We start from the raw sequence: 22,750 nt of genomic DNA, 5'->3' as shown, positions 1-22,750 counted from the left end.
TCAAGAAAAGACTTTAGTAAGCATCGAGAGATACACGAAGTGCCATTTTAATTTACCCAAAGAGGATAACTGCAGCTCTCTTTGCATATCTGCAACAGTTCAGCCCTGCAATAATTAAGTCCTGAAGCCTGGGAGCTTTGGTTTAAACAGGAATCTCTGTGTAAGTAAAGAGCAGATCCCATTTACACTCTTCATCCCATGGCTTCCCAGCAGCACTTGAGGTTTACATACAGACTGGATGTCTCTCGCATTCACATTCCCAAAAGAATTGGCATGTAAATAGTACGTAGCATTTATAATTCATGCTTATGTGAAATGATTTATTGATTTAGGCAAAAAAAAGAACACCTGGGCAAGCTGATCAGCCTTAGGCATGACCCATAGCAATCAAACATAAGGATGTATTGGACAAGTTTTATTAGTGTGTAGGAAAAAAATCAATTTGGTGATATATTGCGATACTTACAATATTTAATTAATTATTTATGGGAGATTTCAGCGTCTTAATTTTGTTTTCCACTTTTTTGAAAATTGTAGAAATCAGACTAATTTGACTGTTTCCTTCAAGAACAAATAATTCTTCATTTACCAAAGGAAAAGCACCATGAATTTGCTTCGGTAACTTGTGTATAAAATACAGTTGCACTGCTTAACGTTGTGGTCCTTAAAAAAATAAAGAATACATTTTATTTCAATACTTTAATATTTATGTACTTTAAAATTGTTTAGGTACAATCTTGGGATATATCACGATACATATCACATCGTAAACCAGGTGTTGTGATATGTATCGTATTGTCAGACTCTTGCCACTACACACACCCTTAGTATTTATGGTGAAAATATACAGTATTAACATCTTAAATTAAAAAAAAAAATACTTATTAGATTTTTCTTTTCAGTGAGGATTTATTGTTGATTGCATTGAACTTTTTTTTTTATTTTACTTTTTATTTTTTACAACTTTGTGTATATTTTATGTCATAACATTAGTTTTTATGCTATTTTGTGTTATGAGTTTATTGTTCTTTTTTTTAATTAGTAAATACTTGTCTGAATATTTGACAAGTAGCAAGAAAGTTGCTATTCAACGAAGCTTGGTGGTTGCCTTGGAAACAGACGTTTGGTATCAAACACCATCAAGGACAAACATGAGACAACGAAGGTAATAAGCATGATTCAGTGAGATCTTATTCAGTGAGTCATTTCTTCATTAAAGACGCAGAGTTGTGTGAAGTAATGACTACGCATTTACTCCTCCCTCTAAATGGAGTCAATGCAGACACACGCATGCACAGACATGTTCTCATTGGGAGACCTATTTAATTACTCTGCTTTCAGCCTCCAAATTACCCAGGAGCACTTGCGGTTGGACAAGCAAAGAGAGGGATGCAAAGACGGCATCCGCTGAATTCCCGTGGCTCTCTGAGGGTTGGATTTTGAAGCCAGATTTGAAGAGAGAAAGCATTGTGGAAACAAATGTTTTTTCCCCTCGCTGGCTTTTTTAACCAGCGGATGGGATGTTCTACACATTCACTTATCATTTTACAGTTTTGGACAGCTGGGAGGAATGAGTGAAAGATTATGAGAAATGAGGACAGAGAATCAGTGGTAGGAGGCGAGTGGGGGAAGGGAGCGGTGATGGAGTGCGATGAAGAAATACGAACACAAGGGAGGGGATGCTGGCAATTGTGGCGGAGGGCTCGGGAGGGAGAGTGAGTCCTCACGGCTGCTTTGATTTATGCAGCCATCATGTCAGGAGTGACTGGGAGTCGGGGTTCTCTGATGGAAAAAAAACTAAAAGGTAAGGCCTTTCATAAATTCCTGATGAAGCATAATAATTGCTGATATTAGAAATGCCGAGCTTAAACAAGGTTCAAGCCTAAAGCATTAACTCCACCTGATAAAGCTGGTAATAAGGCCACTTATGGCTTTGCTTGTCTGCGCCCGAAGATGCCCACAATCCCTCATACGTTGTAATGTGCTGTCACAGTGAAACAACGGCACGCCACCCCTCAACTTCTCATGAGTTTGCAGCGGCTACATCCAATTTTCGTAGCCATTTTAAAATCGTAAGCACTAAGAATCAACTTTGTCAGCTAAATGAGACCAACCAAGAGATGCATTTGAGGATCATAAGCATCTCTATAAATGAGATGGCCAGGTTTCCTATACACAGATTAAATGATTATTTTCACAAAAGCACAAATGTGAGCTGAGCCATTCAATTTACCAATGCAATCTGTGTGTAATTACTGTCTAATTTACTTAAGCAACAACTAATTACATAGTCTGCTGCTGGGATCGCCCGACTAATGCTTTGTGCATGACAAGGAACTCTAAAGGTGCAGTTTGATAACTTGAGATAAACTTAAAAAAAACATCTTGGAACAACAGGATTGCTAATTAGTTACTGAACCATGGGAAGCTCTCAACAAAAGCATCAGGGAAAGCTGCTGCTTTATATTCTGCAGAAAGACCTGGGATGGAAATGGAAATGTCTGAATGACACAGCAGGTGACTCTTTTTTTATTCTTGTTTCACACAGCAATCATGATAATTTTAGGCAAATTCAGCTGTCTTGGTACCAAGCTGCATTTCGTGGATTTTATATTGTGAGGTTGAACAGGAAGCATGAACAAAATATTAGGTTTCAAATTCAGTTGTTGTATTAAGCACAGCTTTACCACAAAAATGCAATGAACAGTGACGGTTAGTCTATCTTTAAAATTTAAAGTAAAACCATGAGACATTTAGTAATTATGAATGTGGTTTGGTTTACTTTGATGTTTACTTTTAAGACTTATTTTTGCTTTCTACTTTTTGTGTTTTCTGATCATTTCATCTGCATTCACACTACAAATAACCAAAGGGTTTGTTTGTGAGTTTTCAGGTTTCCAACACAAATTTTAAAAAATATTTATCATGTCTGTGAAGCACCGGTGCATGGTTCACAGACAGAAAAAAAATGCATGCGCTAACTTAGATAGTTCATTAAGTTTATTTTCTGATCCTGTCAGGAGTCAGCACTCTGTCTCCCAGTATTGACTGCACTTCATCTCCCAGCAGCCCCAACCCACAGTTCCTGGATGCTGCTCAGCTGTCTCCAATCTGACAATCACCTTCCTGCTTCTTAAGCAGCACAGAGCCACACTCACTGTGAAATATTTTTTGTACCACCAGCTGTTTGCCTGTTTGTGACAAATCCTGAAGGAAGTTTTACTTTGCAAAAACTGCCAAATTCTGTTCATAACATCCGTTTTGGTCACATAGCTTAAAATGGCTATCTGCATGGCTACATGGATTGCTAAGCTAGTTGCCCAAAGCTAACAAAAACCAGACAATGATATATTTGGAAAGTTTTTACAGGGAGAAAATCAAAGAAGAGCCTTTGACTTCAAAGAACAATAAAGCTGCTGTTTAAAGAAAACTGGGAGTCTTCCTCAACATACGGAATTAAACTTGTAAAAGGAAGATCTGAGTATTTTCCTACAGCAAGACTGATTTAGGTGAAAGTTCATAAACTTTAGCACTGAAAATGTTCCTTTGTGTTAAAAAAATACCTAATGAATTAGGATTTGTGTAAAGACAAAATTAAAAAGAAATCTATATATATATATTTTTTTTTTCCCTGTAAGCTAATCAGAGAATGGATTGAGCGTTAAAATGGTGTTCTATGGGGAAAATAACTCATGAAATGTTTCTTTTATGGATTGTTTTAAAATCAGAAACAACTTCTACAAATCAACAACTTTCTTTATTTAATCTTTTTTAAACTAAATTTCTTGTACTAGCATTTTGCTTTTTTTATTTAAATGGTCAAAAACCGGAAAACTTAAAAATGACAAGTTCAGCTGCGTTTGGACGGTCAATGAAAATATCGTCTAATTTAAACTGGTCTGTGGCCTGGAAACGGTTGAGGTTATAAATCTGCATAAAAATCTGCTTTTCTAACAAAAATTGGCATCTTTTTTGTTTTTAATGCTATCGCTTGATTATGTCACTAAAATAGTTTGAATAGTTTAAAAAAACAAAGGTAATCTTTTTAAAATCTAACTTAAAACTTAAAGCTTCTGCTGAGGACATCTAAATGCGAAAAACATATATCCATGATGCACACAGCTGCAGGTTCCACTCTTGCTTCAACACCACATCCAGGATGATATTACACGAATGTGATCAATATGTAATCCTTCTAATATTTCATATAGAGTCTGTGCATGTGTGGGTTTGACGAATCAGATATTTATGGTTCCTGGGGATCAAAGTGAACCAGAAAAGCACCCAGATAGGAAAACAAGGCTGTTTATCTGTTCCCTTGATCAATGCAATCAAGGCTGGTCAGGTTGTTTTTTTCTTTTTTCAGGAGCCCAAAAACTAATCAATCAAATGGGGAAGCTCAATAGTCTTCCAAGCTCCAATTTTGCTGAGGAGACATCTTTACAACTCTTCTTCTCCTACGGCTTTACTCTGTTTGTTTCTCACCTCGCCTCGGCCCAATGAGACAATGACAGATTGGTGAGGTGAAAGGCCATAGATCAGGGTGGTACATACGTCATAGCCTGATAGATGGACTCCACTCCGTATCTCATGGCGAATTCATCCACTATCTCCTGGGAGATGTCGTCAAAGTAGACCTTCCATGCATCCTCGCCTTTCACCTGCGGGATCTTCACCACGCCGCTGTTCTTCATCTCAGTCAGGTAGTGGAACAGATTCTGTTGATGGACACCAGATTAGATGATGGGGTTATCATAGTAGCTGCCGGTGAAAAGATCATGACTGGACTTGTGAATGAATTAGCCTAATGCATTATGTAGGTTACCTCATGCAAACAGGTGTACTGGCCGTGCGGAGGAACCACGTTCTCCTCTCCTTTCATTTCAACACTGATCTTGAGTCTGATGGCACCAGATACTGCAGACTTGTCCGTTCTTTTATCTGTTGCACAAGACAAAGATGCAAAGCTGCTTTGACATGACTTGATATTAACTGAAAATCACTTTCCAGCCCTGCACAAACTGCAATTATTCCAGAAAATCCAGTAATTCTCCCATCTCTTCTAACTAATAGTGCTGCCAAATCCTTCCTTATAATATTGGATGACGAAGGTTCGAGAAAAAGTCAACAAATTTAATCACAATCAGAGCAAAATAAAAATAAAACAGTCAAGCAGAAGAAGATGATCTTCCGAATATGTTCTTAAAAAACACCAACATTCAAATCTTTGTCCAAGATTTTTTTTTAGAAACATAAATTGTGTTGCTTTTCTTTTCGTTCTTTTTTAAAGAGGTTTAACTCAGGTTGCTGTATTGGCAAAAACTCATAAAACCATGTCTGAGAGTTAATGACTGCACAGCTCCAGTGCTCTCAAATTCACTGCATCTCTTTGTCAAATGAGTGGAACGCTCCTCCAGAGATGGTTGGTCAAGAGAGAGACAAGTGAAAAACAATAGCACAACGGAGCAACAGACAATAGAGCTGCAATTGTGAACGCCCCAACCCAAGTGGAGCTGAAGAGGCTGAGAGAGCAGAGCAGCTGGAGGGGTGGATGCCCACACCAGCAGAGGCCTGTTTAAACATTCATTGTGGTCATTTAAAAAGGCACAGAGCAGCAGTAGTGGGAAAGGGTCGCTATTAACGGAAATTGCTTCATTTTAGCCAAAGAGGCAAACAATGACAGCCCACACCAGGAAAAATACTTAAGTGGAGGTTTCCATTTTTATGCCCATAATTCTGAATGTGATCCTTAAGCATATAATCAGAAAAACTAAAGAGACTACCATATATTCCGGAATATAAGTCGCTGGAGCATAAAATGTCTAAACAAGAATACATCAAGAATCTAAAAAAAAAAAAACAAAAAAAAACACACAAATAGGTTGCTCCTGAGTACAAGTCCCACCCCTGGCTACACTATGAAAAAAAGCTGTGACTTATACTCCAGAAAATACGGTACATAATACAATATTCTCATTAATTCAATAAATTCTGAAATGTTCATCGTGTTGTTGTCTGCATTTCTTGACAATGACCCCATTAGCCATCACCATTCTGTTTGTGATGGAATAAACGCCTTTCTCAAATAAACAGAGCCGGTTGCCAACATTTTTTTTTTAATAAACGCCAGGTCAGGGACCTGAAACAGAATCACCAACAGTGGATCTTTCTGTGTGGAGTTTGCATGTTCTCCCCGGGGATACGTGGGTTCTCTCTGGGGACTCCGGCTTCCTCCCACCGCCCAAAAACATGATTCATAGGTTAATTGGTTGCTCTAAATTGTCCCTCGGTGTGACTGTAAGTGTGAATGGGTGTGTGATTGAGGCCCTGTGACAGACTGGGGACCTGTCCAGGGTATATCCTGCTTTTGCCAAGAAAGCTCCGACAAGAATACATCTGTATGACCCCGAAAGGGACAAAACGTTTTAAAAAATGGATGGATGGATAGAACGCTGGGGCTTTATCTGGAAGATATATAGTATGCACATCCATCTTTATAAAAGTTTGGATGTTGTTTGTTTTTGTGAGTGAAACAGACGCGTTGACGAAGCTGGCTCTATAATGATGTCATGAAATGGGCGGTGCCCACAAAGGAGAGAAAGGCGGAGCCTCAGAGATTGAGCCGTCTTACTTCTGGGTAGGAAAAGAGTTCACAAAAATAACTCGTATTTCATAAATAACGCGTTGTGTTTTTGGTGTTTTTAACATTTTCATGTGGATTTTTTTCTGATGATAGAGACCATACATTAAAAATTAAATTAAATTAAATGTCTGAGTATATCTGTATTCAAATCAGTGGGGATCAGGAACAGATGGAAAATGCAGTTTGAAAAAGAGCGTTTTTCTCATGATGAAAATACACTGGCGACCTGCTGTTGCACCAGTAATGTTAGGTTGGGGGGTGTAAAAGGCAGTAAGCTAGTGGGAGAGCATGTAAACTGAGAGCTCTCAGTAATGGAGAGGAATAGAGAGAAGGGGTTGCTCTGCGCCAACAGTCCCGCCCACAACTCAGAGGCAAATTTCTAATGATCTACTGCTGCTTTGCAGAAACTATACCCCAGAAAGTGACACAGGTTTTATAATTTTGGCTAAAACAGCATAATCATAACCAAAACACCACTGGGAATGCTTTTAAAATAGATCAAAAAATGATTGGAGTGGGACTTTAACTTGCTGCTTTGTCCTGCTGATTTCTTTTTTTTTTTTTTTTTCAAATTCAAAATTTAATTTCATGGTAGGTAGAGCAAATTAACTTTAATAAGAGAAAATGTTTCTACCTTTTCTCCATCATTTGGTGCTCTCATAAAGACTGAGTTTGAGCACAGCGAGTCTCTCATAACGCTAATTCTTTCTACACACTAAAACAGTATGTAGATGTACAGTATTTCTTTTAAATGTGTCATCTACCAGCAATGAAGTCCTTCAGCATATCCAGTCACGTAATATATTCACAGCCATGATCTGTCGTGTGAAGCAGAATGTCCTTTAAAGCTTTGTAAACATTTAGGATTATGCTGAGTCGTCTCTGAAGTTCCATGCCAGCATCAAACAAACTTCTAAACCACACTCAAACATGGATTTAAGTCACACGAGTCAAAAGATCCAAGACTTCAGACATCATGAAGCATAGAACAAAGGCGTTAGGGCAAAGTCATACCAGGTAAAAGTGGACTATTTTCTATTATTTGGTCACAAGTGGACTCAAACTTGTAAACTGAAGCTTGTGTGTGATGATTGTTGCACTTGTTGGCCAGATATCACCAGAGTGGGGCAATGCAACTTTAGAAAACAATCACAGAGGTCTTCCGTGCTGCTCTTTTTGATTCAGAAGTAACAGTCTCAAAGTCCATTTCTACCCCGTCTGCCTGTTGTTTAGTTGGTGAAGTCTGGCTGCATGACGCTGCAGAAGTGTGTTCTCTCTTCTTCATGTGTGATTTGAAGAATGTTCAATAAATGGATCGTGTCGAGTTCAAGCAAATCCCTGTGGTTTATTGTTATTTCAAAACAGTATGAAAGAAGAACCCTCAGATGCAGCGGGGTGAGGAGACCTGCCCTGTTTATTTCCCATGTGTCCATCTCCAATACCAAACAAGGACAGAGTAAATACACCCTTAGTCATGAGTCCTGACTTAAAAAAAAAACTGTTTTAAGTAACAATTTCCTTTATATGTAAAGAGCTGGTGAAGTCTTGATAACAAATATGGCATAAATAAAATAATTACCAATGTTATTGTCATGTTAGACAATAAGAAGAAGTTGTGATGCCCCCAAAACTTAATCTATCTCCATTTACACATAAATTCAGAAGCTTACCAAGATTGTACCAAACGTCCATTTCTCCACTGAGCGTGCGAACCTCGATTATGGTCTGTCCCAGGAAGTCATCGGATTCCCGCTTGAAATGTTGCTTCACCCGTGACTTGATGTCATCGTCCTCATCCCACACGCGCACCTTTATGCGGTCGGTTGCATTGTGACATTCACTGCAGAATGAGCAGCAATGACAGTAGAAAAGTAGGTTCAGAACAAATAAATGGAGAACAATTTTTACATTATAAAAATAGGAGCAGCAGAGTTTGTCTTTGATACTTATATGCTAAAAGCAGGAGAGCAAATACATCAGTGGAATGGTTTCTGCCTGACAGAAGAATCACGATGTACTAAGCACCACCTTCATTCTGGATGTGTTTTTATTTCATTTTTATTCCCCAACAAAACAATATGCTTGTTACAAACGAGATGAATGATTCACTGCTGCATTTGCTGTACTTGTGAGAGACTTCTGTGAAACGTCTGTCTCTGCTCACTGAACATGGCGCTTCACAATAATGTATTTGTGAAGTGGCTGAAGCGTTCCAGATGGGGTCAGGAGGTTCAGCTCAGGAATTAAAACCAATAGATTACATTTTGCTCTAATCGGGTTTTGAATGTGACAGCCAGAGAAACACGATCTGTGGTATTTACTTTAACTAATCCCTTTGTGGAGGAAGCACTTGCTGCACTAGAACAGGTCTCCCTGCCAAGCAAAAAGCAATGTATCGTTCTATTAATCTGCATCCCTGTAGTAATGGAAAACAGATTCATTACAGCCACCACAGGAGCCTCTTTACAGGTGCGGAGCCTCGTCTGCACACAGACATCTTCAAAACCTTGGTGGCACGTGAGTAAAGTGTTACTAATTAATGGACTCTTAACTCAGAGGAAGACAAACATTTCCAAAAAAAAAAAAAAAAGACCTGTGAAACTAGTTCACTGATACTGGGAAGCTTAATGATAACATAATAGGAAGATAAGAAAAAAAAAAACATTAGCAAGTTCCACTTTGGTTTAACTCAACATGACAGAACCCCTCTAATTCCCTAAAACTACGTTCACACCGGCCTTGGCATTGTATCAATCTAAACTTCTATGTTCGAAATTCTCGTGTTTACACATCGCGACAAAAGATTTAAAGTCTGTTTCAGGCTCTACGTACAAAACACATTGAAACTCAATGAATGTTAAAGACCTACTTCAATAAAAAAAAATGTGTTTTTGGTGTTTTTAACAACTTGTAGCCTTTTTCTAACAATGGAGGACACATCAAATAATTTAAGATGTCTTTATTCAAACAAAGATGGATTAGGAGCAGATGAAAACTGGATGTTTGAAAAAGTTTGTGACACAGCAACTGATAAAGGCAAAAGTCTCCTTTTTCCACTACAAGTCTGAAAAATCCATCAGCAGAAAAATAGATCCATAAATGTCTCAATTTTCCACGTCTGAGCTGGATAGCTCTGTTTTAACTCTTAGTGAACAAAGACTGACATTGTGGCCCCTCCCTAAAACCTTTCTGCATCCAGTTGAGACACACCACTTACATTTCTGATAAGCCAGTTAGAATCAGACCCTGCGTTGCAGAAGGGTTCAAACATATTGATTACTGATCCACACAAGGGGACGTTCTAGCTGGTCACTTGAGAGAACAAAAGGAGAAATTTGTATCACTTGGGGCCAAGTTGTTGATTATTTAACTTATTTTTTAATTTTTATTTTATTTTATTATTTTTTTTGCTATGCTAATGTCAGCTTGGTCTTGTGAGCTGCTATAAATTAGTAGGAAAGAGTATAAACAGGGGGATGCTGGGAAATTAGCACAGCTAACTTCGGGCTCACAAACTAGAACCAAATTTCTAATGAGCTCCTAAAAATGTTTGAAAATTGACACAGGCTTTTTGATTTTGTCTAAAAACTGCACAATCTGAATTAAAAGACCACTGGAAAAGATTTTACCACAGAGAAAAACATAGTTGGAGTGGGACTTTAAACCAGTTAAACTTTGACAAATTAGGGACTTGGATTTGGAGGGGATATTTGAGAAGGGCCATTTTTTAGTCATGAAAGGGGCAACCATTTAAAAATTGCTTATGAAGGAGAAACTAATAATTGTGGATGGAATTAAATAACAAAGTCTGTCATATATTATAATAGAGGAGTAAAAAAAAAGGCCTGGAGCAAGATTCGCTGGAAATTTCGCACCAAACCTCTTTAACTGTAAGTACATTTGCAAGTATTGGATATTTACAGCCCAGTATGAACACTAAATGCTAAAAGCACGTTCAAGAACCTGCGTTCAGCACAATATTAAATGCCTGGGTGTGTGAGTGACATAACAGTTATTTCCCATTTAAAACAGGTTTAAATTTAAAAAGGGGAAAAAACAGTAATTGATGGCCAGGACAAGACTTAAATAATATAAAGTCATTATTTTCTGTGCATTTAAACACAGGTCAAAAGGAGAAAACATCAGGTCAATGATTAAAACTATTTTAGTAAGTTTAAGAGAGCAAACTTTAAGGTGAATCTCAGCTGCTGCTAAATACAACAGAACACCAGAGACTCCTGATAGAAAAATAAAACATTTGAATTTTTTTCATTAAGTTCAGATTTTCTATTTTCTTATGAACTAAGACGGGCATCACAAACCTTCACCAGGCTTCATAAAGCCTTTTATTAAAGGTTAATGTTTAAAGTAGTTTCCAGGAAACTTATATCCATTTAAATGACTGTATTTTTCCACTAAAGGAAATAAGGTAGCAACCTTTTAAAAAGGTTGTTTTTGCATCTCTGTGGAAACTTTCTAGAATTATAAATACGGTTAGAAGAAAATCAGGAGAGGAACAAATTTACAAAAGAAATTACCATGGAAACCGATGATGAACATATGATGAGGTAGTCTGTGGCATTTTGATTAAAAAAATGTTGTTTTCTAAAGAGAACATATTAACAAGGCATTACAGGTTAGCAACAGAACTCACAATAAGAACTTCTCATTCCAAACAGGGTTAAGGTTGCCGAAGATGGTCTTGGTCCTGCGTTTGGTCTTCCCCACCTGGACCGTGACGTAAGGATCACTGGAGCCCGTCTTATCCTTGGCCTGCAAACCTTGGGCACACAAGACTGCACACAAAGAGTGGGAGATCAGAGGAAAAGAGTTGGAAAGGTTTTTACATCACAACTTTCTGGCTGTTGACTTAAACTTCAAGCTTTTAAATGTTAACCAGCTATAAGTATGGTGGGATGTCTGCCTCCAACAACACGTATTTATTGTCTGATACCTTTCTCTGGATGTTGGACAAGCTTGTGTGTGACATCAAGAATATATTGAATTTACTTCAAATTGTACACACTGCTACGTGCTATTCTCAGAACTCTTTCTTTTTTTCCCTTTGAAACTGCAGCTGCTTTCAGTCACTTGATTGATACGGGCAACAATGCCACTCAGGAGCTCCACGACAGCGCCCCAGAGCTTTGTAACCATGTCAACAACTTGTTCATATTTCATTTTCTTCGACTTCATAGCCTCACTTTGAGATCAGAGCTTACTTATGTGTCTGTTATTCACTCTTCCTAAGGCAAAACTTTTCCCATAAGAGTGTCAAAAAAGGGGGGTATATTTTTATTTGATCTATTTATCGTAATTAAGTGAAAAAATTCATTTTAACTTTGCCTACAGAACTACTTTTATTTTCTTCCATAGATTGCAGTTCTTATAAATTATCTAATTATGTTTTAAAACTACACTAGAAAGAAACCATACATGATGTGATTTGGGGATGGGAATTAAAAACAAATTTTCTTCTACCCACTTGTTTTTCTAGTATTTTCTCACCAAGTATTTTGTTCATTTTTATCCATTTTTTTGCATACAATAAAAATAAATAAAATTAATTGATTAAATTAATGAATTGTATTCATTTTCAAAAACCTATGGAGGGGTGTTTGGTTTTAAAACCATTTATTATTGCGTTCAAATTTTGTTCTGTGTTTCCAAAGCTAAAGGAATAACATTTCTAATCATATGTTTTGAGGTTTCTATTATCAAAAATCTCTTTTGAAAGTTTTTATTGATGGATGTACAAAATGAAGATGGAAGCTTTGTTCATGCAGCTCCATATGAAGTCTCTTTTTGTTTTTAATTGATTGATTGCTTTGAACTCTCCAGTCTTTAATATAGAAACAGAATTCTGTTTTTTCCTGTAAATGAAAGCTCAAGTAAAAAAAACGAGACATGACAGCTGAGTTTTAAAAATCTCTGTCTCTGCACAACTTCAATGTCAAAAATAAGAGGGCACTTTTCATTTCAAGTGTCTTCCAATACAAGACACATGTTGTTTTCTTCCCAAATTGAATTTAAAATCATGTCCCAGTGAAAAACAGAAAAGAAAAAAAAATATATTAGTTTAAGGCAAAATGGTTAAGCCTGTCGTAAAATCTTTCTCCACGTATGACCCGAATGATTTGGTTTACTTGCTACATTATATAACAAATAAAGAGGAGAAACAGAAACATTTTATTCAAAGGTTTTTGCTGCAAATATCAGATTTGGCTGTGTCTGGTGTTCACAAATTATGGTCTAATAAATGTTTTTTTACAAAATGTTGTGCACAGAAAGCATTATTTTCTGACAAAATTAGTAAGTGTCCTGATATAAAATTGATATATTAGCCATAAAAGAGTTTTAGGGCCACTAATAAAGACAAACAAACAAATATAGAAAAAAAGTAATACATTTGTGATAAAAAAGTTATAATGTTACGGAAATAAAATGTGAAAATATGAGACAGTAGTCAACATTTTATGTAAATTAGGTCATAGAAATGTTATTAAAAAGGTAAAAACTTTGAGAATTTTGTCATTAGTATATGAGAGAAAAAGTTGTAATTTTAAGAGAAAAAAGTCATAAGAAAATTTGAGAAAAAGTCATAATTGTATGGGAATAAATCTATAAAAATGTAAGAAAAAAGACATACATTTATGAGACTAAAAACATAAATATTTGAGAAAAAAGTCATAATTTTATTAATAAAAAAGTCATTATTTTACAAGGATAAAGTTACAAATATTTACGAAGAGTTATATTCTAAGAGAATAAAGTCATAAATATTTGAGAAAAAAAGCCTAAATTTTACGAGAATAAAGTAAAAAAAAAAAATCGAGAAGAATTTTATATTTTACAAGAATAAAGTTAAAAATATTTAAGGTAAAAAGTAATAATTCTACCAAAAAATTAAGTAATAATAAATTGAGAAAAAAGTAATAATTTTATGAGAATAAAGTCATAAATATCTGAGAAATTTTTTACACAGAATGTTACATTTAGTTTTAAAAAAGTTACAACAAAGACAATCAACCATTATCGGTTTATGTTGGAGACAATTCAGAGGAATAGGAAGCTTAAGAACATCAATGATTCTGATTTGATGTTTTTTTTTTTTTTTAATAAATGTACAATTTTCGTTTTATTAAATCACAGTTTGATTTTTAATAAAGTATAACTTCTTCTCTATAAAATTACAAACTTTTAAGTCATAAATTTACTGTTTTATTTTTGCAGAATGTGGACTTTTTCTAATTATTGCAACTTTATTCTAGTAAAATTGACCCTCTTTTTTTTATTATTTTTTTTACTACTTGACGACTTTATACTCATATATTTGTAGATTTATTTTCCTTCATGGTGACCTAGTATGTTTCATGTTGCCAGTTCATAGTATTAAATCTATTTTTAAGGGGCCATAACTAAACTTTAAAGAACAGGTGATAGGGAAATCGAACCTCCTCAGGAATAGCAAATAAAACATCTTTCTAGCTTGACATTAAACACCAGGCAGCTATAAAAACAGCAAACTGTTGGGGTTGTAAAGACCATAATGCTCCTTGCAGCTTTAATTCATTTCAGCTTGTTTATTTTTCCTTCAACTGTACATATCCATCCATTCTGTCTTTTATCTTTGCTGTCACGCCGTCTCAATGCAGATTACACCTTTTGCTTGCTGCTACTATGTGTTCATGCTGAGTTAGTGCTCAGATCCAAACCCAGCGGTGAGTCAGAACGGTCGGTGCACAAAAGGAAAGTCTGTAACATTTCACAGCACCATAAAAGGGAAAAAGGACACTGCCACATTAAATATACATAAGTGACGGTCTAAATAATTCAGTGGACATATATATCTTTCAGCTCAATGCTGACAGGAGTTGGTAGGCAGAATATATAGGTTTGAGGTGTTTAGAGAGCACCAAGAGTACCACAAAGCCAGACCCCACCCAAACATCAACTCGGGTTGAAGGATGTATTGCTGAGGCCCTGATGCCAAATTCTCTTTTTCCTCTCTTTGGCAGCCCCCCCATCCCATTCCAATCATTTTTCCCAGCTACTCTATTTGTCTCCCTCCCTCACGGTTGCATTTTTTTCCCTTATTTTTATTGACACGGCAAGAAATGCAATGTGGCCAATAAAAGGAGGCAGGACTTGGCAATGCTTGCAGAGGAGAAAGACCAGAGGCGCAACTCCACACTAATTTAAAGATTTCCCGATTACATAATTCTGTGTTTTGAATATTCATTATGCAGCGCAAACACAGCCAGTGTAGTAAAAACAAAGAACAAGATGTTCTGCAAGAAGATCTTAAATAAAGTATAGCCATTTGATGCTGTCTTAGGGATGCTAATGGCAACAGAGTATGAGATATTATAATTATTTTCTCAAAAAACTGAAAATATAACAACGATATTGCTAATTATCTTGGGTTTATTGTTATTGTCAATATGAAAAGTAAGACAACGGAACAACCTGATTTTATCCAAAATTTCTCCAAGGGAATAAAATATTTAAACAAACTTCATCCTGATGCAGCCAAAGAAGGACAAAAAAATGAATAAAGACTTTCCAAACTTCTGCCATTAAAATTACGTAACTGCTACTGAGCGGAAAATTAAAGACATAAAGATCTCTGTCAGTTCCTTAAAAGTTCTTCTCAAGAATGATAGTAAAACATAAAACCTTTTTTTTATTGAATCTTTTAATATGCCCAATTTTTAACAGGCCACTTTTGAAGTTTCGACATAAAAATGAGGTAACCTTAACAACTCGCCTCCTGCACAGCATGCATCAAGGAAATGCAAAGAAACATCATATTTTATCCAAAATTAAAGTAGGGAGTGGGAGATTTGCTTGCGCAAAATGTCAGTAATTATTGCTCACACGCACAACCTTCATTAGGATGTCAACAAATTATCTCTCCATCAGCATAAACGTATCCATTTCATTCCTATTTCTGATTAACTGTGCTTTGAACTTATTGGTTTAATGTTAAAGGTTAATAACTAAAGGGATAGAGAGATTAATTACAAGCAAATACTAGTTAAAAAATAGTGTTTGCCATATTACATAATTAGATAATGGTGGTTTTCATGATTTGGAGTCAAGAGTTGAAATTTGGTAGGTCAGGTTTTAGATGCAGCAGTGTCAGGTTTATAATTAAGTACAAGCAATTGTTGCTGCTTTAGTGGCTCGTGATTAATGTAAGAGAAATGTAATAATATCATCTAAAGATTCTATTATCCCTATCTTTTTAAATGGCTGTTTTAATGGCTGCTGTGAGTAATGTGCTTTCTGATATCATCCGACAGCAGGCCAACCTGTTATGCTGATTTTGGCAGACCACTTGGAGGTCCCCTCCAGCACAGCCTGCTTGGCTGTCTTCAGGTGGGTGGCAAAGTCCTCTTTGGAGATGTGGAACATTTCCTGGATCAGCTCAAACACTTCAGGTCGATTTTTCTCCCTTATCTTCATGCGCTCCTTCATTGCCATGATGATATTCTGGGTCTTGTCTTCTGCGCCGTGCTTGGAGCTCTTCTCCACAGCCCCTGAGGAAATGGGTAAGGGACGTTTTTAAGAAAAGACACTCAAGTAATCGGCCGTGTTACACTGCCGCTGCATATATTTTGTGCATGGTTTATGTAAGAAAACTGATTATACATGGAAAAAGTTGTGGTCTTTATATGTGAAATTTTCACAGATATATCACTATATCACTACTGAACCATGTCCAAACCATGGAGACGTACAAATAAACCACACAAAGATCAGAGCTCAGGGAAGAAATCGCATTGGCCAAACACACCTGATTCAGGTAACCAGCAGCAGGTGAGGTAGGGTTTCTGGAAAACCAGCTGGAGGCCGGCCCTCGAGGACTGACTTTAGACACCCCTGTTCTAATTAAACAGTGGGATACCCCTGGTGTGCTCCAGTATTAAAATATATATTTTTAAATTAATTAAATTATTTATATATATATATATATATATATATATATATATATATTTTTTTTTTTTTTATTTTTTTTCTTCCAAGCGCTGGCCTGGCACCCCCTTTGAATTGGCACCCCAGGCAGCCGCCCATGCTGCCTATACCTAAAGCCGGTAGGTAGCGGCGGTGTGAAACGGCCAATCTAAAATAAATTAGAGATACACAACGTTGCTGATTTTGTGTATTTGTTTTATGTACGGTTCAAGCACTTGTTAGCCAGTTCTCCATTTTTTATTCTTTATTTTACAATTTTCTCCTCACTTTAAGTCAATGATAAAGTTTTGTGTTGACCTTGAAGTTGTTTAGTTTGTAGTTTTGAATACATATTGTTACCTCATACTCACACACACACGACTACTACTTTATAACAATTGCAATAATTCCATGTGTCGTACTCTCACAGATAAGTGTTGCTGAGAGGCATTAATTACATTTTTATGCAAATATCTACCAATGATATTGTTGTGCCAAGGATTTTTTTTTTTTAGTCCGAATGAAAAAATTCTAAAATTACAACTATTACTATTATTACTATTATTTAACCTCATGTTCATTTTTTAAGTAAAAGCACAGGTATGGGGCTGTAAATGTACTGCAAGGTGGAGAGTTTTTACCATAAGTTACTAAAGGAGTGTGCAACACTGAACAAGTCATCACAACACCACATTTCACAATATAGATATCACTTAAATTCCATATTAACATGACCGCGTGTGAAACAAAGGCTTGCATGTAAAGGCTGCTTCCCTGTATCTGATCAAAACATGGTTTATCAGCACTTTGTTAAAGAGTGCAGATTGAACTGTGATAAAGTAGAATCCGCTTTGAAACAATTAAACATTGTCATGCTTCCCCGAACGTTTAAAAGACAAAGTTTTCTAACAGCTGGAGTGTAGCTAATCTGCTTAAAGCATGCGAGTTTTGCCCAGAGGGTCGTCCTCTCACGTCACAATGTTTTATCCGTCTTAATTGTCAGGGTGGGCCTGACTGATAAAACTGATTCCATGATGTAACGACTGTCAGTGAAACAAGAACACGAATGAAACTGAATGTGAAAAAACTAAACAAAAACAGAATAGAACAATCCCCGAGGCGGCTGCTGCTTGGATGCATGACTTCATCTGTTTCTTACTTTGTAAGCAATCTGCGTTGAGCAGGTCCTGGCACTTTTCATGGCATTTAACGCCACACTCTGAGCAGCGCATGCCCTGGCGGGCGATGCCCCACAGGAGGCCCTCACACTCATGGCAGTAGGTGGGAGCCGTTGCCGTCCAAACTTCAAAATTATGGGGTGTTGTGGATGAAATCGGGTAAATCAAGGCCTGGAGAGTCTTCTTAAAGACATGTAGTTTCTAAAAGGAAGAAAGGGAAAAAAAAAACATCTGTAATGAAGAGAAATTCCAAGGATGTTGTTACTTTAGCTGAGGAAAGAAAAGGTCAGACTCCCAAAGCTGAACATAAGGATTGATATTTGTTAATGGGGGCAAACCTGTAAAAAATGTACCCTCAAACTGATGTAAAATTCCTGCGGCAGACATATCGGAATTTCAGTGAAAAAGGTTTTGGAAACAGAAAAGTGTATCCTCAACTTGCTACAGCTGTGGAGTGGCTGGATAGCTCGGTTGGTTAAGCACAGGACTGGGTCACGGGAAATCAGGGTTTGATTACCAGAATGAGCTTCATCCAGTGTGGGTCCTTAGGCAAGACCCTTTGCACTCTAACTATGTAGCCACAACGGGGCCCAAATCTGGGCCTCCCTGTGCTGGTCCCCAGTCCGGATAAAATACAGGACATTCGGTGTAGGAATCTCCTGTATGAATGAAAGCTGATTTCTTCATCAGTAAAAGCAGAATCGCTGCGGTGACCCCTGATGGGATGTGCTAATAGGTGAACTTGTTGGTGCTTTGGCCCACACCGGACCATGCTCTTCTGAAGCAGACACGAAGAGAAATAAGGCCAAAATCTAGAAGAAGGTTTGTCTAAAGGTCAGACCCATCAGACGCCTATGAGGCGTAGCATCAGGAATACAAGAGCAACTTTTTGTCTCATCTTCCTCGATCAGAGTGCAGCCTTTGATACCAAATCACACTTCATCCTCCTCCATAGGCTCTCCTCTCTCTGCATCACCTCCACCCATATCTGTTGATCCCGATCCTACCTCTAAGGCTGCACCCTATTTATTCAACTTAAATTAAATCTCAGCCTTTATCTGTCTCTTTTGGTGTGCCCCAAGGTTCTGTCCTTGGCCCACTTCTTTTCATCACTACACTCCTACCACTTTGCAATATTTTCTGTAAATTTAATATGAAATTTAATTGTTTCGCGGATGACACCCAACTCTACGTATCTGTTAAATCCGACTCATTTCTTCCAGCTTCCACCGTCTCCTCTGTCTATCTGTAATTAAAACGGGTTCAACTTAAACTTCCAGAAACTGCGTAGTGAAAGAAAAAACTACTTCTTGTTGATTACAAGTTTTACTATTTATATACTATATATATATATGTGTGTGTATTAAATGCAACACTTTTCTAAAGATGCCTACATAGATAAGTTTGTGGTTAATTAACTGTGCACATAAGACAAGGTGGGTAGAACATCGGTTAAATTAAAAATTAATTACCATCTGCTCTGTGTGTAGCTGGTTATAATTGTATTAGAAAGTAAATATGTAGTGAAAATGTCTGACCCCTCTTGCATTTCGAATACAGTAATAGCGACAATAACTGGAATTTTTCTGGGTTGAGTTTGCTCGGCCATCACGTCTTCTAATTGCTCAAAATAAATTTAGGTTAAATGGCGCAATATGTATGCGATTGTACTATAGCTGTAAAATCTGAATAGCAGATTACGTCATCAGCTTGTGTCACGTTTTCCAGCAAATGCAATGATTCCCTTGCACCCCCAGTGACTATAAATCACTATGAAGTATATTCTGAGAGTAAGTCAACACCTGTTTTAAGAGCCGCAGTGTCCAAAATGTGATGCAGCATTTCTGATGTCACTAACACCCACTGCTGCTGAAGCCACGCCCACACTCTCTCTGCCTCCACAGCTTGTAACAGCCTACCTTAGCTTTTATTAACAGCTTCCTCAGCTCACAGGTCTTTTTCACATTGAAAGATTTAGTGACTAAAAACCCTTCAAAGGCTGCCCACACTGATTGCTGTGTAACACAAGCCTCTCGCTATTGAATGCCTCTGCAACAGTCTAAGACCTGGAAAAAGGGGAAAGACTTGCCAGTTCCTGAGCACCAAATCAATGGATGCTGTAAATAACGTTTTAAAAAGTGAGCATTATCTTGACTGAGAGGCCGAGCAGGAGGATGGCTGGGAAAGAGAAGACCTGCTGCAGTTAAACAAACCTTCAAGTGGTACTTTTTCTCCACTTTTACACACCCCCTCCCCTGCAGTTCCTTTTTAAGTGCAGCTTTTCACCTGAATAGTAGCTGTGTTTTTTTTAGAAAGAGAACCGCACCGCCTCCTCTTACACACAAGCACGCAGGTTATTAGAGATGATTAAATGACAGCGGATGATAGGACAAGGCTACTGCGAAAGTTCACTGATACAGAGGGATGTGGCTAAACAGGGGAGGATCTCTAATGAAACACAGAGGATGACAGAGATTCACCCTTTAATCTGAGCATGATGAGAAGAAGCAGATGCCAGAGAATTATCTACTATTTACACACAGTCTCCACCAGGGCAAAAACTCCCAAGCCTGACACTTGCCAAATTCAAAGCTGAACTGCCTTAGAGTCTGGAGGAGCTGACTGGATCAAATTGATGGAAAAAAAAAAAAAAAAAAAAAAACAGGGGTGGCTTTCTCGTTTCAATAAACTAAGCTGTTAAGTATCTGTTGTTAACGTCTGTATTTTGCCGCCATGTGAACAGCTTTGAGCGGCAGTGAGAATATTTCAGCTTTCTCCTTTGTTTCTTCACAGCGCAGCAGATGTGAGGAGAGAGCTGCATGTGTTAGTCTCATGTGTTACACTGAGAGGTAACCCTGGTGATTTAGCGCACGGCGCTGCTAGCATTGACTGACAGCTGCAGCTTGTGCCCGAGAGCAACATGACAAGGAAGAATCTAATCTCTCCCACTGCTTTCAGCGCTCCTTTCCAATTTCACCACCTATTGTCCTTGTCTACCATTTCATTGACAGCATCTTCCTCCTCATCCTCTCCAGCCTCCTGCCTTTAGCGCCGTTCTCAGTCTCAGCCCTGACCAAGACTCTGCGGCTGTTTGTCACATGAGGAAGGCCTGAACGGGGTTTAAACCGAATATTTATGTCCATTATTCACAGAAGCAGCCAGGATTCCTCGAGTAGATGTCGTCTGCAAGCGTTTCAGAATCAGCTGGCCACGATTCACCGAGCTCAAGATGCCTGCTGATGTCTGGACTGGCTTATTGCACCACATCATGACTTATTTCTAGATGCTGGATGACTTCTGTCAGATCGCAGATTCCCTTCTTCTTTGCAAAAGTCAGTGCCTTGTCTCAGCAGGTAAACATGGCCTCTCTTTATGTTGACAGTCATGGTTAAAAGGCTGCAGCGCTCAAATCTCATGCAGCTCAGAACATTGAGTGGACACACGGGCAGTTATCCGGCCCACCCACTCTGTTCCTTCTGCTCTAAAAAGCTGATGCAGCGGAAACATGATGGAGGAAGAGAACATTGTAGGACTGGTCATTATGTTAGCTATAGGAAATATTTTTATATCATTTTTTTATTAAATATTTTGTTTTTTTTAAAGTAGGACGTTTATGCTGCAGAGAAAAGGAGGATGCAGGAAACAAAAAACCTCCTTAAGTAGATTCAAACATTTCTGCAGGGAGGGTACGCCGTTCAACATGGCTGCTTGAGCAATGGCATCGAGGCCAGGGGGTCAGGATGACAAATCACTTTCCACTCTGATCTCCTCTCCTTCTCTCTTAATTTCCATTCTTTTCTTATCCTTCATTTAGCCATCCTTTCTTTCCTCTAACTCCTCCACAATGAAACAACATTTCTGTGGTGGGCAGAGCACTCTCGGCTCTCACAGGGAAACACTCTGCTGGGCTTAATGCAGCAGATAAAACTCTGACATCTGCTTGCCCTACATACAACCAGCACACGATCTACAGATTTTCTCGGAAGTCACTTCCTCTCAAACGGTTATTAAACTCTAAACTTGTAGATCAGACAATTGGACAGCCATCCCTAGAGATCGAGACCTTGCTCGGCAGTAGGGTGAACTCCCCAAAGTTGCTCAAGAAACCGATCTTTTCAAACACTTTGTAGCATCTTGCAGCATTCCGACAGTTTCTCCTTCATCTGGGACATGATTGTTCATCCCTGAAGCGCGTTTACTCACTACATGACTATTACAGAGCAATCAGGGCTCCGTCCACTCAGTGCAGCTGTGCATGTGGACCACAAGGAGCAAGTGCGAGATGAGAGTGTGCACAAATCAACGCATAAATTGTCAGCCATACTGAATATGTAAAGCGCACATTTAAATCCAGTAATCTCGTGGGCTTAGGCAGCTGCTTGTTGCACATCAGCGGATATGAAATTGCATGCTTCTTTCTCTTGCTGAGAAATGTCTCCCTGTCTCTCCTGCTGTTGCATTCTGTCATGCCATCTTCCCTCTGGGAGGGAAGAATAGCAATCAATTAATGCAGTGAAAGCTTTAGAGGTCGACAGAAAAGGCCTCACATCGTCGCCTGAGACGTTATGCCCTTTCGCCATAATGCATTCACCATCACTGGACACCTATTACAGTTAATTGTTAAAGTGAAAAATCTGGACCATCAATTCATTTGTGTTTATTATTTTAAGGGAAGGAGAAATATCAGACAGAATAAAAAGTGATATTTATCATTATAAAATGTATATGCAAACACCAAATATTTCAATTTCTAAAACCTATATTTGTGGTACAATCATAAGTCCTCCTAAAATCACTGTTTTAATAAAGGTACAACTATATCAATGTCTTCCACATATGCCAGTTATTATATTTGTTGTCTGTAAGATTGATAAAAAAGTCTCTGTCATGGTGCCTCTGTCAGTCTCCTCCCCCTCCCCTCTCCGTTTGGCTGCGGATCCTTCACAGCTGCGTCCACTCACCTCATCAC

At 37.9% G+C, this 22,750-nt stretch overlaps 1 protein-coding gene across 4 annotated transcripts in view; it reads right to left on the bottom strand.

The window, feature by feature from the left end:
- Positions 1–22,750, bottom strand: part of LOC112160546 (protein unc-13 homolog C) — a gene marked incomplete in the record, with an annotated part of 136,537 nt that overhangs the window by 82,691 nt on the left and 31,096 nt on the right. For all 4 annotated transcript variants that reach the window (XM_024295164.2, XM_036211111.1, XM_036211113.1 and 1 more), the window contains 6 exon segments: positions 4,555–4,718; positions 4,826–4,941; positions 8,314–8,483; positions 11,298–11,439; positions 15,961–16,188; positions 17,763–17,982. In XM_024295164.2, the coding sequence (XP_024150932.1) occupies positions 4,555–4,718; positions 4,826–4,941; positions 8,314–8,483; positions 11,298–11,439; positions 15,961–16,188; positions 17,763–17,982 (1,040 nt within the window).

The sequence above is a fragment of the Oryzias melastigma genome, linkage group LG3 (assembly GCF_002922805.2).
Source record: "Oryzias melastigma strain HK-1 linkage group LG3, ASM292280v2, whole genome shotgun sequence".
Taxonomy (NCBI): domain Eukaryota; kingdom Metazoa; phylum Chordata; class Actinopteri; order Beloniformes; family Adrianichthyidae; genus Oryzias; species Oryzias melastigma.
The sequence above is the reverse complement of the archived record's forward strand: the minus strand, read 5'-3'. Positions and strand labels throughout refer to the sequence as shown.